At 39.4% G+C, this 17,325-nt stretch overlaps 1 protein-coding gene across 2 annotated transcripts in view; it reads right to left on the bottom strand.

Annotated features, from left to right (window-relative positions):
- The window catches only part of TSHR (thyroid stimulating hormone receptor), a 158,823-nt gene that overhangs the window by 4,178 nt on the left and 137,320 nt on the right, over window positions 1-17,325 (bottom strand). For both annotated transcript variants that reach the window (XM_015543450.2, XM_042990268.1), the window contains one exon: window positions 520-708. In XM_015543450.2, the coding sequence (XP_015398936.1) occupies window positions 520-708 (189 nt within the window). The remainder of the gene's footprint in view (window positions 1-519; window positions 709-17,325) is intronic.

The following is a 17,325-nucleotide window of genomic DNA, read 5'->3' as shown; positions in this document are numbered from 1 at the left end:
GAAGAGGCCATTCCTCCTTTGCAGCTCGTAAGCAGCCTGATAATAAAATAATACATACCATAGCTAATGTTTTTTGAGAATTTAAAATATTCCAGGTAATTGTGATAGGTGTTTTCTATTCAGTTTCTCATTTACTCTTCTCAAACCCTCTGTGAATAGTAACATTACCATCTCCACAGAGGTTCAGGGAGGTTGAGTAAGCAAGCTGGAATAACACAACTAGAAAGTGGCCGAGCAAGGGTACAAAGCCAGTTGACTAGGAATCATGTAGTATGATCTCTACAAGATTCTATATGATCCCCCCCCCCACCTCCCTGCTGTGATCCGGTGACACTGGTCTTATTTCACATTTGCAGTCACTTTGAGTCTGCAGTCATTGTGTCCCACGGATTTCATGATAATCATGGATGCTTCCATTCTTTCTACCTGGCTCTCAAACCACAGACCTTTCCCAAACCCAGAAATTAATTCAACTTGCACTGAAACCTTTTGTTGCTTTTTCCAGACACCTGTATTTACCCTCTGATTTTCTTCTGATTCTTAAAAGCACAGCAGTGGCTTGGATAAGAAAGGTCAGCCCGTGTGAGGTGAAGGAAACTCAAGGTAAGTGGAAGTTTCTTTAGAGTCCAAGTGTTTCTTGCTATCAATTCCTTCAGGTGCTCCAGGCCTTTGGATGGCAGGGCAGTGACACTGGTGTAAGAGACGTCCCTAGGGAGGACAGAACAGAGTAGTTCAGAGAGGCGGTGAGCAGCCAGAACCTTCTACTTCTTGGCTAGAAAGTCAGGCAGGCCTGAGATTAACAGGGGTGTGTTCTCTTCTGCTGTTGAATATGAACTCAGTTCTTTAGATACTGCCACCGGCTGAAAGAGGAATATTTGGTTTCTAAGTTGATATGTTACAAAGGACTCCCCATTTTTATCACTTGGAATTCCAGTATGCATCGATACAGATAATAGCTTCACAGACATTTTCTTTTATTCATTGCAATACATGCAAACTCTTGGAATCTGAGATGGATATCAATTTTATTCCAGAAATTACAACATATAACTACTAAAGTGTCTCACAACATAAGAGAAATATATTTGAATGGGTTTAAAGGGGCCTGAATTGCTCTCAGTCTCTATGGGGTCTAGGGTTTGGGGATTAATAAGCTGTTCACTGATATGGGCCAACACTAGTGTTATGAAAATCTTCTCCTAATGATGCAGAGCTTGGGAGTTATATAGTGAATTTCTGACTCCGAACAACCTCCCTACGCTTCCTTTAGGAGGCTGTCAACATATTTCCTGTAAAGAAAACTCCAGTATTTACATTAGTAATCAAGTCACCTCTGAAAATAATGAGGAAGGTGGTGAGGCTGGAAGCAACATAGACACTAGTGTTAGTTACTCAGGTAGAAGTAATTCCCATTGTAGTGTAGCATTTCCTGTTCTTTTCTCAGTCCCAGACAGTCCAGGTTATATATCCTGCTCCATCGTTTTGTCTTGCTTGCATTGAATAATAGCTTGAATAAAACCATGAACACTTAACCTAATATCTCTCATTTTATATTTTATCAATTAAAATAGTCACTGAATAGTGTTAGATTTTACATGATTTTTACATGATTTTTTTATTATGATTTTTAAAATAATTACACTTAAAATGTTTAATATAGTTAGTAGTACTGATTAGCAAGTGAATTCCAATATCTACAGCTTCTTCCTCCATGTCGTTGCCATTGTACTTAGCTGGGATTTACATTCTCTGGGTTCAAGGCTGCTAGAACATGCTAGTCATTTTTTACAAACACGAAGCTCTCACATTAAGTCCGTTCTTACTACAGAGCTGTAATTCTCAGGGAAGGGTGCCACATTTGCTATTCTGTGTTGTATGTACTTTAAAAATTCTATAATTCAGCATTTCTCAAACTTGCCTGGTGGTAAGAATTATCCTTGGCACTCATTACTGTATGATCCCAGCTAATTTTGAAAACTAAGCAAGTATGTGTGGGAAACTGGCATAAATGAACCACTTTGCAGTTAATGAGCGAGTTGAGGGATTTTGGAGCCAACCATAAGGGGAATTGTGAAGTAAGTGAAGCTAGACGTTACTCTTCTGCCTCATCTGTCCTGTTGATGCTGTATTTTCCCTTTTAGACATGCTGTCTTCAAGGTGTTGCTATCTTCCTGCCTTTGGTTTTCTGAAAGCAACTTGTGTGTCTCTTTATGCAGTGATGCAGTCATGTCAGTGAAACAAGAGAGCATCTCTTGGCTCATTTTCCCTGCTTTGCTATCTGTTGGATACACTGATTGCGTGTGTTCATCTGAAAGAGCTTATCCTTCCAAGTACTGCGTTTGCATTTTAATAGCTTTTCTTGAGAAAATACTTTAGGAACCATCCCAATTACTGAATGGCAAAACACCCCAAAACTAAGTGGCATCAAACAACAGTCTTTTTATTGTTAGCATAGTTTTGTGGGTCAGAAATTTGAACAGGGCGTGGCAGGGGTGGCTTATCTCTGCTCTATGATGTCTGGGGCTCAGCTAGGAAGACTTGCCAGGGCAAGTCAGTGATGGGGGCTGGTATTATATGCAGACTCCTTCACTTACATGCCTGGGCCAGGGCTGAGACGACTCAAAGCTCAGCTCAAATGGACTGTTAAGATGGCTTCTCCATGGGGCTTGGGCTTCTCACATCAGGGCAGTCAGGTTCTGAGAGGGAGCATTTTGAAAGGAAGCATCTGGGGTGTCCCAAGAGAACTAGTAGATTGAAAGGTGGGGAACATAGAACCATCTCACAATTGGAGGAGTGTCAATGAATTTGGGCCTTAGTTAAAAAACAAACAAACAAACAAACAAACAAACAAACAAACTGCTATAGTAATCCATGTGGTGAGGATAGGATGAAGGCAGATATTTGGTGAAAACTACCAGTTCGCCATTCTGTAAATCAGTGTTTCTTGTCCAGACACCAGCGTGGACCAGCATCAGAATTACATGCAATACAGACTCCTGAGCCATACCCCAAACCAACGGGAGGAATCTGCATTACTTAAGATGCTCTCTAGGTAATTTAGAATCTCACCTCAATTCTCAGAACATTTTTATGAAGCAGATGGAAATTAAATCGAAGACAAAGAAATGAGGCATGTTATATCCAAAGAGACTCAGCAAACAAGGGTGACTATAATTTGGATCTAAAGTTCAGGTTCAGTGCTCCAGGAACTCTTCTCTACTCCTTATCATCAATCAGGTCTCTGGAGTCTTTGAATATATGTCCAGGCGCAGTAACCCTTCAGGGACTCATTAGGAATCTGTTGGGGAGAAACTGATTCCATGCTGTGTCTGAGTGTCTGCAACCCAAGCATATCTCAGATGGCCACCAATTGGGTCTCAGAGGGGCTGAATTGGGAGGGTGCTTGGACATGCATGGAGAAAAGCAGGTGTTGGGAAATGTGTAAAACTTATGATAGAAACATCTGTAACATAATGGGTACTTGGCATATAGTAGGTGTTCAATAAATGTCAATTCCCTTCTTGCCCAATTTGGAGTTTATCTTGAGTCAGAAGCAAGGAACCCAGAAAATAGAGCTCCAGGCCAGATCTTGACTTACATATCCAACTGCTTATTTGACATCTCATCCTGGATGCCTCATAGGCAACTCCAATTTAACAGGTCCATCCTACACTTAGCTTTTGATTCCCCATCCCCACCCAAACGTACTCTTTTCCATTAAATCTAGCAGAACAAAACAAAACAAACATCCAAAAAACTTTTGAATCCATGTATTTCCATCTCCAGTTTAAACTCTCTAGTCTAAGCTAATGCCATCTGTTGGTACAATAGCTTTCTTGTCTACCCTTCCTCCCTTCCAGTCCATCCTTCACATAGCAGCCAAAGTAGTCATCACATATGGGTTGAGTCATAACATATGGGTTGAATAACCTTTCAGTGACTTCCCAATGTACCATGAATAACATTTATTCTTCCTGCCATGCTCTTTAATGTCCTACAGATCTGGCCTATGCACTCATCTCAGGCACCTAAGGCCACTTACAGCCCAAATTAGAATCTTTTGGGACCATCTGACTCCCTGCTGTCACGAGCCACTTGATGAAGCTCTAACTATCCATTAGGCCTACTGTTACCTAAAGTGCTCCTGAGCTGCTGCCCTTTCCTGATGTAGGTCACTCCACTCATGCTACTTTGGTACTTTATAGAGTCAAGCAAGAGGAGTGACTGCTTTTTCTCGTTATTGGGGATTTAACCCCTCTTGCAGAGAGCTACAGTTTTAATCAGATATAATCTGGCTGCTATCAGAAAGGAAGGTAGTTCCTTTATACTTGAACACGGTTGTAACACTGACTCTCCACTCAAAGAATTCCTGATTCTTCCCTCCAAGCCTACTGGTGTTTATTTCCTATTTTCTGTCTACCATCTTGTGGGGCTTGTGTTCTCATGGAGTCTCTTTTGCTCTTGCCCTACATTTATGCCATGAATGTCTATACTAAGATACAATTGAGCTATACCCCTCATCAGAGGATAGCTCAGTTGTTTATAAGTCTTTAGCCATTTACAGTCTCCTGGTTCTCATTGCAACCACCTTAGTTTAGGTCTGAATTACATTTCACCTGAGGTGTGCAAAAACTTTCTGCCTGGTCTTAGAAACCTTCTACTAATCCCACTTTCAGACTTAAAGACAGAATGTTCTTTCTAAAACTTGGATCTCAACGTATTGCTTTCCAGCTTGAAGCCATGGTTCCTCCAAAGTCTATACAATTCTAGCTTCTTAGAAGAGTGCTCCTTGTCCCCAGTGGAAATTTCTTCCTAAATCCTGTGTAGTGTTCTTGATTTTTTCCCTTTCATTGGAGGAAATGTTTGAGTAATTTCTTAGAAAGGCTATATATGAAAGAGATATTTTCTGCATTCTTGCATGTCTGAAAATGACTTTTTTTCCCCTATCCTTATATTCAGTTGATACTTCACCTGGCTGTAAAATTTCAGGTTGTAAATAGTTTTTCTTCAGAATTCTGAAGGCTTTACTCTACTGAATTCTATCACTCATTGTTGCTTTTGGTAAGAAAGATGAGATTTAGTTTCTTATTCTTTGGTCATTGACTGGTTTTTACTCTCTGGTAGCTTTTATGGCTGTCTCTCTCTCTCTCTCTCTCTCTTTAATTTCCAGTTTTACTGAGATATAATTGATGTATAACATATGTAAGTTTAAGGTATACAACATGATGATCTGATACATGTATATTTTGTGAAATGATTATATGGCACTCTCTTTGTTCCCAGTGTGAGATTTCATGAAGGTAACCCTTGATATGGATCTTTTTGCACTTATTGTGCTGGCCACTGAGGGTGGGGGTGGAGCCTTCAATCTGGAGGGCTATGTTCTTCAGCTTTAGGACAATTTTTGGTATTGTTTCCAGGATAACTTACTCCTCGTATTTTCTTTGTTCCCTCTCTGTAAGTCCTAGGAAGTGAAAAAGGAACTTCCTATATTCATCAGACTTATTCCCATTTTTTCTTGTAATTTCTCCTATTATTTTTTATTGAATCTAATGGTAGAATTCTTTGACCATATCATCCATCTCTTCTTTTTTTTTTTTTATTATTATTTTTTTTAACGTTTATTTATTTTTGAGACAGAGAGAAAGCATGAACGGGGGAGGGTCAGAGAGAGGGAGACACAGAATCAGAAGCAGGCTCCAGGCTCTGAGCCATCAGCCCAGAGCCCGACGCGGGGCTCAAACTCACGGACCGTGAGATCGTGACCTGAGCTGAAGTCGGATGTTTAACCAACTGAGCCACCCAGGCGCCCCTCATCCATCTCTTCTACTTAATTTAAAGAATTAATTAAAAAATTTTGTTTCCAGGGGCGTTTGGGTGGCTCAGTCAGTTAAGTGTTGGACTCTTGATTTCAGCTCAGGTCATGATCTCACGGTTCATGAGTTCAATCCCCACGTTAGGCTCTGTGCTAACAGTGAGAAGCCTGCTTGGGATTCTATCTCTCCCTACTCTTTTCCCATTCACATTTGTTCTCTCTCTCTCTCTCTCTCTTTCTCAAAATAAATAAATAAAACTTAAACTTTTGTTTCCAGCTTTATTGAAGTATAATTGACAAATAAAAATTGTATAGAGTTATGGTGTATAATGTGGTGTTTTGATATATGTATACATTTTGAAATAATTACAATTCAACCAATTAACATATCCATCACCTCACACAGTTTTTTTTTTTAATGGGGAGAACATTTAAGATCTACTCTCTTAGTAAATTTCAAGTATACAAAATGGTATTATCAACTGTAGTCACTCTGGTGTACATCAGGTCCTCAGACCTTAATACATCCTGCATAACTGAAACTTTGTACCCTTTGACCAATATCTCCCTATTTCCCCATCCTTCAATCCCTGGCAACCACCAATCTACTCTCTTACTATGAGTTCAACTTTTTTAGGTTCCACATATATATGAGATCATGCAGGATTTGTCTTCCTGTGCCTGGCTTTGAATTTTTAGTTTTAGTTTGATGAAAGCTGGGACTCTGCCTTTTCTGTTCATTGCTGTATTTTTGGCACTTAGACTGGTGCTTGAAAGACAGAAAGTTGTGACTACATATTTGTCAAATACAAAGATACATTTTAAGAAGAGCTTTCATGTTTTCCTTTTTTATAGTGTATTTGAGGAAGCACACTATGTTTAGAATGTTTAGAAGAATGGCTTTTAAATTCAGACTATCTGGATTTGAATCCTGGCTTCTATACTTACTACCAGTCACTTAACCTTTTTGTGCCTTAGTTTTTTTATGTCGGGTTTGTTGAACAACAGCTGACAGTGTGTTCTCAATAAATATCTATTATCATTATTGTCACCTTGCAATGAGACATGTCTTCTCAGATTTATCTCAGGTCACTAATGGTTGCTTTGTTGAAAGTTCTCTCCTGTTCTCTTCAATGTGTTTGGCTCCTCCAGGCTTATTTCCACCCCACTTGTTTATCTTGGTTTTGATCTTTCAAGTCACAAATGTTCTTTGGCCGGTGATCCTAGGTTGCATGCTCATGCTTAAAAACAAGGCACTGAAAATCTAATTGGGAGCTTATCTACTGGCGAGAGTCTGCTTTAGGACAATTGTGTGGCATATATGCTGTCGTATCCTAAAAATGCCAGAATATGGAGGCTTTTTGTTTGTTTGTTTTAGAATTTGTCAACTTCTTCAGAAAAGAGACTTCACATTTCTAGCCTAGAGGGAAGGTACTCTTGGCTGCTGGCATTTTACATGAATAGGGCAGTGGGTTAACATTTCCAGATGCAGACCTTCAATAAATCCTTCTGTTTATAGCCCCACGTTTCACTCTGTCACTTGCCACCCCCATCACCTCCAAATCCCACACCCTTCAGAGGTTCTGCAAGGCAAGGCAGCTGCCTCCTCAGGTGTGCTTCCTCTGAGTACTCATTTTTGTCTCCTTCTCTTCTGCCTTTTCTCATTCAGAATTCTGTAGCTCACCAGACCACCCACGCACTCTCATCTGTCCTCTCCGTCCTTGTGGATTTATGTATATCAAAATGCCATTCCCATCATTTTAGGGGCCTCTCAAGAGGGAGAGGAAATAAAAGCTTAGGTTGAATTTATCACCTTAACTCTTAGTCATTACTCCATTTGATATGTAGATCTGTGCAAGAGCTTAGAACAGATACTTGTTGAGTGTTGAGTCAGCCAGACAACTAGACAACTAGGCAGATTCCCATGTCTGGTGTTGATGGAGAGAATGAGCCTCAGTCTGACAAAATCCCCAAACTCAACAAGGCAGGGATCATTTTAACTTCTTTGAAGCTGTATCTTTCCTTATTCACCTAATTTTTTATTTGACCACTTTGAATCCAGGATTTACTAACAGTGTACCTTCTTTCCTAAAATAAAACTTGCAAAACGTAGCAAGATTTAAACATTTTGTTTTTGGAGTGAGAGAATATGGAGAGCAGCTATCAGCACTAAAGGGGCCCAAAATGATTTGTGAGTGTAGCCAAATGGATGGAGACCTACAGGCTGGAGGGCTGCCCTCTCTCTTAGTGACTTTGGCACTTTCCACAAAGAGCTCATTAAGTGTTGGGTACCAAGCTTCCTGAGAATTTGTCTCTAGCAAGTATTTACTCACAAAACAATGCAGTGGAGCTAAGCCTGGCAGACAGTAGGAAATCTGATTGTCTAGGTCATGGGAACCACCTCGAGTTATGCGTCTAATGAAAGTAACAGGACGTGAATTTGGAAAGAGTGAGACCTGCAGGGTTACATACAGGGCAAGAATATCATGGAATTTTAATGATGCCAGGAAAAAAAAAAGACCCAATTGATATTCGGTGTCATCAGAAGAACAAATTTCTCCTCAAGCAATTATGTATTCTAACATCCCCAAACATGGAAATAATTTCCATTTTTGTGATATGCATTGTCATTATTATTTAAGATGAACCTTTGATGAATTCAATTGTAAATGAAAAAATTTTTTTAGTGTTTATTTAATTTCAAGAGAGAGACAGAGTGCCAGCTGGGGAGGGGCAGAGAGAGAAGGAGACACAGAATCCAAAGCAGGCTCCAGGCTCCAAGCTGTCAGCACAGCTGACATGGGGCTCCAACCCACCAACCGTGAGATCACGACCTGAAACGAAGTCGGATGTTTAACCGACTGAGCCATCCAGGCGCCCCCAGTTGTAAATTAAATAAGCACTAATTAGCCTGCCAGTGTTTCAGCAGCAATTTCAAGTCTCTTTAATGTTTGCTTGTAATAAATGTGGGCTTTTCCTAAAGGTCAATAGGTGGAAGCTGACCCATTAAAAATGTATAGTCACATCTGCAAATTGGTAGATGAAATGCATCTAAAACAGAAAGAAGATTAATTTACCATTTAAAAGGCAGTTTAATTTATTAATACTGACTCAGAAAGGGCTTAAAACTTAAGGGCTTAAAAGCTATATGTTCAAGAGTGAGCCTGATTGATTATGAGCATTTTAAAACATGATATGCATTTATTCAACAAATATTTATTGATTGCTTTTTATGTATTGATCTATGATACAAGCAGTTAGGGCTCTAGCAGTAAAGTAAATGGGAAGAAATTCTTGTTCCTCTCATGCTTATATTCTAGTGGAGAGAGAGGGACAATTAAAAAAAATAAGTAAAACACAGAGTATATTTGGGGCACCTGGGTGGCTCAGTTGGTTGAGCATCTGACTTCAGCTCAGGTCATGATCTCATCGCTTGTGAGTTTGAGCCCTGCCTCAGGCTCTGTGCTGACAGCTCAGAGCCTGGAGCCTGCTTCAGATTCTGTGTCTCCCTCTCTCTCTGCCCCTCCTCTGCTCATGCTCTGTCTCTCTCTTTCTCTCAAAAAAATAAATAAGCATTAAAAAAAAATAGTATATTTGATAATAAGTACTATGGGAAAGAGGAAGACAGGGAAGAGGAAAGGAAGAGCTTAAGAAAGGGGTCACAATTGGGGAGGGTGTCAGGGAAGGCCTCATGGAAGAGATAATTGAGCAGAGGTCCGATGGAGGTAAGGGAGAGAAACATGTTGATGTCTGAGGCAAGAACAGTGCAGGCTGGGAGACCAGATAGTGTCATAGGCCCTGCTATGTTTGAGGAAGCAAGGAGGCCAGTGTGGCTGGAGCTGAAACAGTGGGGGAGTCGAAAATGTGGGTGAAATCAGAGAGGTAACGGGGAGCTAGATCATATTCCTACGAGGCTGTAGGCCATCAGAAGGACTTTGTCTTCTATCAGAGTAAGATCAGAAGTCTTCAGAGGAATGGTATAACCTGACCAAGCATTTCAAAGGACGAATCTGGGTACTGCTTTGAAAGTAAACCAAAGAGAGCAAAGGGTAGAAACAAGAAGACCAAGGTTCAAGGAAGGTGCCTTGGACCAGAGTGGTAGCACTGGAACTGCTGAGAATGGTTGGAGTTTCTACAGATTGAAAAGGTAGAGCCAATGGAACTTTCCCATGCATTGGATATGGGTGGGAAAGAGGGGAGTCAAGAACGACTCTGAGAGGGGTGCCTGGGTGGCTCAGTGGGCTAAGCATCTGACTTAGGTTCAGGTCATGATCTTGTGGTTCGTGAGTTTGAGCCTTACCTCAGGCTCTTACATCCAGGCACTCGGAGCCTGGAGCCTGCTTCAGATTCTGTGTCTCCCTCTCTCTGTCTGCCCATCCCCCCTCATGCTCTATCTCTGTCTCTCTCAAAAATAAGTAAACATTAAAGAAAATTTAAACAAAAGGTTAAAAAAAGAATGATTCTGAGATTTATGGTCTGCAACTAAAACATAGACTTTCCATTTCCTGAAATGGGGAAGTGAGGCAGGTATGGAGGGAAAGATCACAGGTTCAGTTTTGGACAGGTTGAGTTTGAGATGCTTATTAGACATCCAGATGGTGATAGTGATACGCATGCAGGAGAAACATACAGGAAGGAAGTGCAATGCGTGCAGCTTGCAAATTTAAATAGGGTGTTCAGGGAAGACCTTGATGAGAAGATTACATTTAAGCAAAAATTGAAGGAGGCGAAGGAGCAAGTCCCATGGATACCTGGGGGAAAAGCCATCTATGTAGAGAAGACAGTTAGTGCACAACACCTAGATGGCAACATGTTGGAGGGGGATGTGTTCAGTGTGGCTGGTGTGGAGTGTTGAGTAGGAAAGAAGTAGGAGATGGAATCAGAGAACAGATCATGGATAGGGAGCTGTTTCAGCAAAGTCTTTGCTATTTGTAAGGACTGGAGCATTTTAAGCAGAAATTGAAGAAAATGATCTAGGAAAGTTGGAGAATTACAACAGATGCAAGAACAATCATATGTGAAAGGGGCTCACTTTGTGCCCCTTTGTGCCCCTAGGAAGAGACGGTGTTTCTGGGTTAGTTAGTGCTGGTTTGCATTCTAGCGCCATCGCTTATGGCCAGATGACCTTGGGGACTTACCTATTATCTCTGCACCTCAGTTTCTCTTTGTTAAATAGGGATAATAACACCTGCCACTGAATAGTTAAAAAGGGTAAAGGTGATATACTATCTGTAAAGAACAGAGAACACAGCTGAAGCTCAAAAATATAATTGCTTTGTAACTCAGAAATCACTGTTAACCTTTCCTCTATCTCTCAAGTTTGTATAATTATATTTCTTTTAAGCCTTTTGCTTCTGTGAACTATGAAATCCCATGGAACTTACCATATAAGCATAATGGATCCTTCAAAGTCAAACTACCCATATACTATAAGTCAGTATGGTCAGCTCTCCACCACACAATGACAAGAGGAAATGATGGCAATTTATTGCCAATATTCAGATACTGAAATAAAAACCTATCCTTTTCCTTAGTGTTGAATCCTCTCCCTCTCCTCCCCAAAACACATACGAAATGACCATCACCACAGTGGCTAAAGGACCTCAATGCTACTGGTGAGACGTGAAAAGTCCACTTTCTTTTAAGGTGTTTATTTCCTTTAGACTCAGAAACAGAACATAATTAACAAAATGGATTTCAGTGACTTGGCAGAAATAGTGTGTCAGAATGATAACCCTTAACTACCTTATTTCCTGTCGCAAGAGTAAAAATCTCAGAAGAGTCAAAGAATTTAGCATTCATCTATACTTACTTGGGAAGAACTGAGTGCCTAATTGTGCACACCAAAAACTGTTTCATGTGTTTATGTTTGTGGGTTATTTGTTGAAAATTTTAATCCTAGGTTAATTTATCCCTCCTATCAGTAAGTCTGTTGTCAGCATCTTCTAGTTAATTGTAAAATCATGAGTAAAACGTGCTATAGAATAATGATTTTTGCCTCGTCTATTTGGCTCTATGCAATCTTTTTTTCACCCCGTGACTAATTGAGACTTTATGTGGGTGAAATCACCAAAAACTCTGAGAGGAGTAGTGTTGGAGGGGTCAGAATCCTCTGGGATCGATAGGATGAAATAAAATAATTTATACAAAATATTTAGCAGACAGCCTAGTAGGCGCTTACTTAAAGGTAGATTGTTTATACTTAAAATTGCAAACAAGATGTGCTCTGACTTACATTCTGTTCTAAGATTTGTTACTGTTGAGGACTCCTGACTAAAGAGCAGTGATTAGTTAATAAAACTGTTCAGAATTTATATGTTTTAGAACATTTTGCAAGCATTGTTTTCCTAGAATTCAGACTCAGCAAATATTCTTTTATGTTCTATCAGTTTTGATGAAAGTAAAAAGCCCTTACTTAAAGAACTAATTTTAGCAAAACCATGTTACAAGAAACAGTTAATGGGTTTGTGAATTATTCATTTTTATAGGTGAAAGGTCATCCCAGTTTACTGTCCATATTGGCATAGATATGAGAACATTTATTCAGACTGAATACCCTGGTGGAAAATGCATGATCATTTGAGGCCATTGCTCCAGGACCCTGGCTCTTGGTGCTTTGGAGAACTTCTCTTTCAGTTAAAGTAAAAAACTTTTGAGGATGATAGTAGTTGAAATTTTAGTCAGTTGAAGAAAATGCAAAGGTTCATATGATTTTGAGGACCTTTGTAATAACTCCATCACCTCTTTCCCACCAAGAGTCAGCCCTCTAGTTTAGGAATTCTCTGCAATGTTTTATCATTAGTTATAAAAAGTAACCCTACCATGATAGATTGCTGTGACTTAAAGTATTAGCTCTGTTTTCTCATATCAGTGGCTATGGTAGTAAGAGATGCTACTGATCAATAAATTTGGATTTTTTTGTTATCCAACTCTCGTGAATTGTTGACACAAGTCTTCCAGTCTGAAGATTCCTAGGACTGAAGTAGGCCATCCTACTTCAAGAAGCCAGCATGCACACAATTATGGAAAGGTTTCTATCTACTCTTTCTCTTCAAATTCTTCTGTGACCTTCCTTGTAGCTCTCAAGGACTGAACAAAATGGTCGCAAGCCATCTCCTTGCCTCTGGAGACACAGGTGTGTGTCTTAGGAGGGATGACCCACTTCGGTTGCTTCCCCAACAACTTGGATCCCTTGGCAAAGGTCTGCTGGCTTGATGGCTTGATGCCTGAGCCAGAAACTGTAAGAGTATGTTTACCTTTGCAACTCATTTATCACTCCAGTGAGCAGAGCAGCCTAGCAGACAAACCTCCTCTGGTTTTCCACCCCTAGGAGGTTCTCTTCCTGTCCAAGAGAGCTGCCCCAAAGGCTCTGTTTGACAAACACAGAAAGGAAGACAAGGAGTGCCAGGCTGATTAGGTCTTTGGATTTGATCTTGTCCCTATCTTTGGAGGTCCAGTGCCTGCCAAATAGCCAGGAGATATAGATGAGCAGTCACAGCACAGTTGTTGGGACAGAGGTATCCAAGACTAATAGTGTCAGGGCCAAGGGTGGGTGAAGATGAAAGGAAGAAGGCATGGGGGTGAGTTGAAAAGGGCCACAAACTGTAATGGGTTATATAACTATTACTAATATTTCCATAGTAATTCTTCACTGGGCCATCCTTGACCTGCTGAGTCAGGTCATGTTCCTCACAATATGATTTCAACACAATACACTTTTCCAACACTATCCTTTGCCCCAAATTATGTTTTGTTGCTGTTATTGTTACTATTCTTTGAACACATCCTATGTTTTTCAGTAGAATTGCCTTTGTTCTTTCTCCATCTCTGTCTGTTGCAATTCTACCCCTTATCTGAAGCCCATCAAATACCATCTTCTTTAATGAGGCCTTTGCTGGTCACCCTACCTAGAAATGGTATCTTGATTCTCTAAATATCTGTCATGGCTCTTTTGACATCAAACTTACAGTTATTTACTCACATTTCTCCTAAATTTGGCTGTAACCTCTTTAAAAGCAGAAGTTATGTCTTATCCTTATAACATTCATGGAGTTCAGTAGGTACTCAGTAAAATGTAGAATGAGTAAATGAACACCTTGCACAAGTTTGCTTCATTTTCTTAAAAAAATTTTTTTTAATGTGTATTTATTTTTGAGAGACAGAGCATGAGCAGGGGAGGGGCACAGAGAGAGGGAGACACAGAATCCGCAACAGGCTTCAGGCACTGACGTGTCAGCACAGAGGGCTGTGCTGACGCAGGGCTTGAACCCATGAACCGGGAGATCATGACCTAAGCCAAAGTTGGACGCTTAACCAACTGAGTCACCCAGGCATTCCTACAAGTTTGCTTCAGATTAGCTATTTCTCCTTAGAAAGGAAAGAGAAAAGGAGAGGTTCAACTATGGATGGTGATGGCCTTGGGGTCAGGACTAAAGCTGATTTCATTTAGGACTGAAATGTACTCAGGATCGCAACTCAACAACAAAAAGACAAACAATCTAATCAAATAAGGTAAGATATTTGAACAGACACCTGACAAAAGAAAATATACAAATGGTTATGAGGTACATGAAAAGGTACTCAACATCATTAATAATCAGGGAAAACAGAGTAAACCATAATGAGAAACCACTTTATAGCAACTAGAATGGCTAAATCAAAAAGACTGACAATATAATGGGTAAGCAAATATCAAACTTTCATACCTCTCTGGTTTGAGTAGAAAATGGGATTTTTGGGAGGCATTATTTCCTATGAAGTTAAATGTACATCTGTCCTGTGACCTAACAATTTTACTCCTAGACTTTTACATTAGAAAAATACATAGATATGTGGTTGTATACGGAAAGTGGAGCATGAGGGAATTTTCTGGTTGATGAAAATGTTTGAAGCCTTGACTAAAATAGGATAACATAATTTTGCCCAAACGTATCAAATTGTATACTTGAAAACTGCATGTTATTGTATGGAAATTATATCTCAATGAAAAATAAATTTGTCCAGGCTCATACCTAGAAAATTATGCATTCAACACACCAGTGGACTTCACATATGCCCAAAAGAACTGTGCCACAATTTTTCAGCCATCTAATAGTATGATTTTGTGAAGATCATTGAGTAAAAGACAAGAACATAAGGTGCTTATTCTTCTGTAAACCCAGATGGCAGTGCCTTGATCTTTAGATTTTTAAATAATTCATTTGATCAGCTAATAGCAACAAAAGTTTATTTTTGTTGAGGCATGTTACACAGACTCAAGGATATTGTTACAGAGCTGTTCTCTTCTTAGGAGATACTTATAATAGTAACTGGGACTATTATAATCATTTTCAGTGGTAGGTTAAATGCTTATTAACGTGAGTTACATAATTTAGACCTTAGAGAACTCTGGTTATTATGGAAGGCATTGCATTTCAGTGCATTCTTTCCTTGGGGATTATAAACACCGAGAGCTTCTCTTTCAAAATAAGATTAAAAGAAAACAAGATAATCAAAAATGAAAAGCATAAAAATAGAAAATGAGATTGCATGTCTTGATTAGAAAAACAATAGGTAATAAATGTTATTGAACTCCCAAACTATATTAAAAGGCTTTAAAAAATAGAACAGGCCGTACTTTAGATGTTGCACCTGTTTTGAATTAGATTCTTTTTTGAGAAATGACCTTGAGAAAAGATGGTAAACTAAGTGGGCAAAATTTACTGTTTTTGTTGACTGTTGGAAATGACTGTGTTCTTTCTCAAATATCTTTATGAAGCAGAAATATATAGCAGCCATTTTTCTTCTCTTTATTTGGAGTTTAAGGTTTTCCAAGTTGGCTTTAACACCAACTCACACTCAAATCATGGCTATTTGGTATTCAGTTACAACTTATCAAATATTTATTGAATACTTGCTGTCTTGTCTTTTGAAGCAGGGAAATTACAGAAAGTGTAAGACATAGTCGATTTCCTTAGGATCTTAAAATCTGGTTAATAGGGAGAAGATCTGTGGGAAATACAGTGATAAAGACTTTGACAAATGTTCAAGACAAGAGGTACATGGTGATGTTACAAAGCCATTCATGAGTAGTTACTAGATGCTCTTTAAGACAACTGCCTGAAATTTGAAGGGTGAGATTGAACTCTTTGTTCATTTCTTACTTTCCTGCTACTGGCATTTCAAATGCTGCCATATCCATTGTCCTCTTTTCCTGTGCTTTGTGGTTTTCTTTTTAAATTAAATTCTAATTTTCATTAAAATAATGTGTGGACCTATTTTTAAAAAGCAAACTACACTGGAAGCTTAGTTATACAGGCTCTGGTGCAATTCCTCCCTGCAGTCTGCTTTCTGATGCCCTGAAAACAACTACTTTTAACTTTTAACTGATATTTTTTTCCATAATTGTAAATATATTTTGATTTATTGGCTTTTGATTCACCCACTGACTTCCTGCTAGGGAAGATGAGGATTTAGCTCTCTTCTGTCACCCTACACACAAATTCTCCTGACACCTCCTCTAATCGCCTGAAACAGTTTTAGGACATATTTGGTTAAGCTTATATTTAGTATTTTGGTTATTACAACTCTGCATATTTTGATTTCATTTCCTTTCTTGTGTAGCTTTATTTCCTTACAAAACATCTTTATGAAACATATCTCTTATTTATGTACCTTGTTTGGATGGACTTCTTGCTAAGTCTTGCATACACTCTAAAGTTCTCTAAAACATCTATCAAAATAGTTTTTCATACAGCCAATCCTGTCAGATAATGTATCAATCTATTTTATTTCCAGAACTTTCTCTTGGAGCTCTCTTGGTGGGGAGGGTTATCAGAAGTCTCCATTCTAGCCATTTATTGAGATTTCCTCCATAATCACATCTCCCATTACCACCTACATTCCAAAGCATCTCAAATACATCTCTAGCCCTGATCTCTTGTGTTACTTTCCCATCTGTAGCTATCACAGTCTGCTTGGATGTGTCACACATACCTCAGACTGTTCTTCACCACTATACCAACTCCTCCCACAGTCTTCCCTTTCTCAGGAAGTAGTGATCCCATTCGTCTGGCTGCTCACGCCAAAACCCTTGCAGTTGTCTTTGATTCTTCTCTTTTTCTCATTCCCTATGTACATTCCATCAGCACATCATATCGGCTTTACCTTTAAAATATAGTCTGAACTGACCGTTTCTTATTGCCTTCACTGCTACTACCTTGTTACAAGCTGCTATCACCTCATGCCTACATTATTTTTATACATTCCTAAGTGGTGTCCCAGCTCCCAGACTTGGCACCCTACTCTCAACACAACAGCCAATGTGACCCTACTGAAACAAAGGTCAGATCATGGCAAAAGACTCCAATGGCTTCCTCTATATCTAGGAGCAAATAAAAGACCTTAAAGTGACATTTAAGGCCATCCACAAGTTGCTCTCCCCACCCCGTTATCTTTTTGACCACAACTTCTATCTTTTTCCTATTTAGTTTACTCTTCTTGAGCTACAAGAAGCCTCCTTGCTATTCCTC

The sequence above is a fragment of the Panthera tigris genome, chromosome B3 (genome assembly GCF_018350195.1).
Source record: "Panthera tigris isolate Pti1 chromosome B3, P.tigris_Pti1_mat1.1, whole genome shotgun sequence".
NCBI lineage: Eukaryota > Metazoa > Chordata > Mammalia > Carnivora > Felidae > Panthera > Panthera tigris.
Note: the sequence above shows the minus strand (reverse complement) of the source record. Positions and strands in the feature narration are given on the sequence as shown.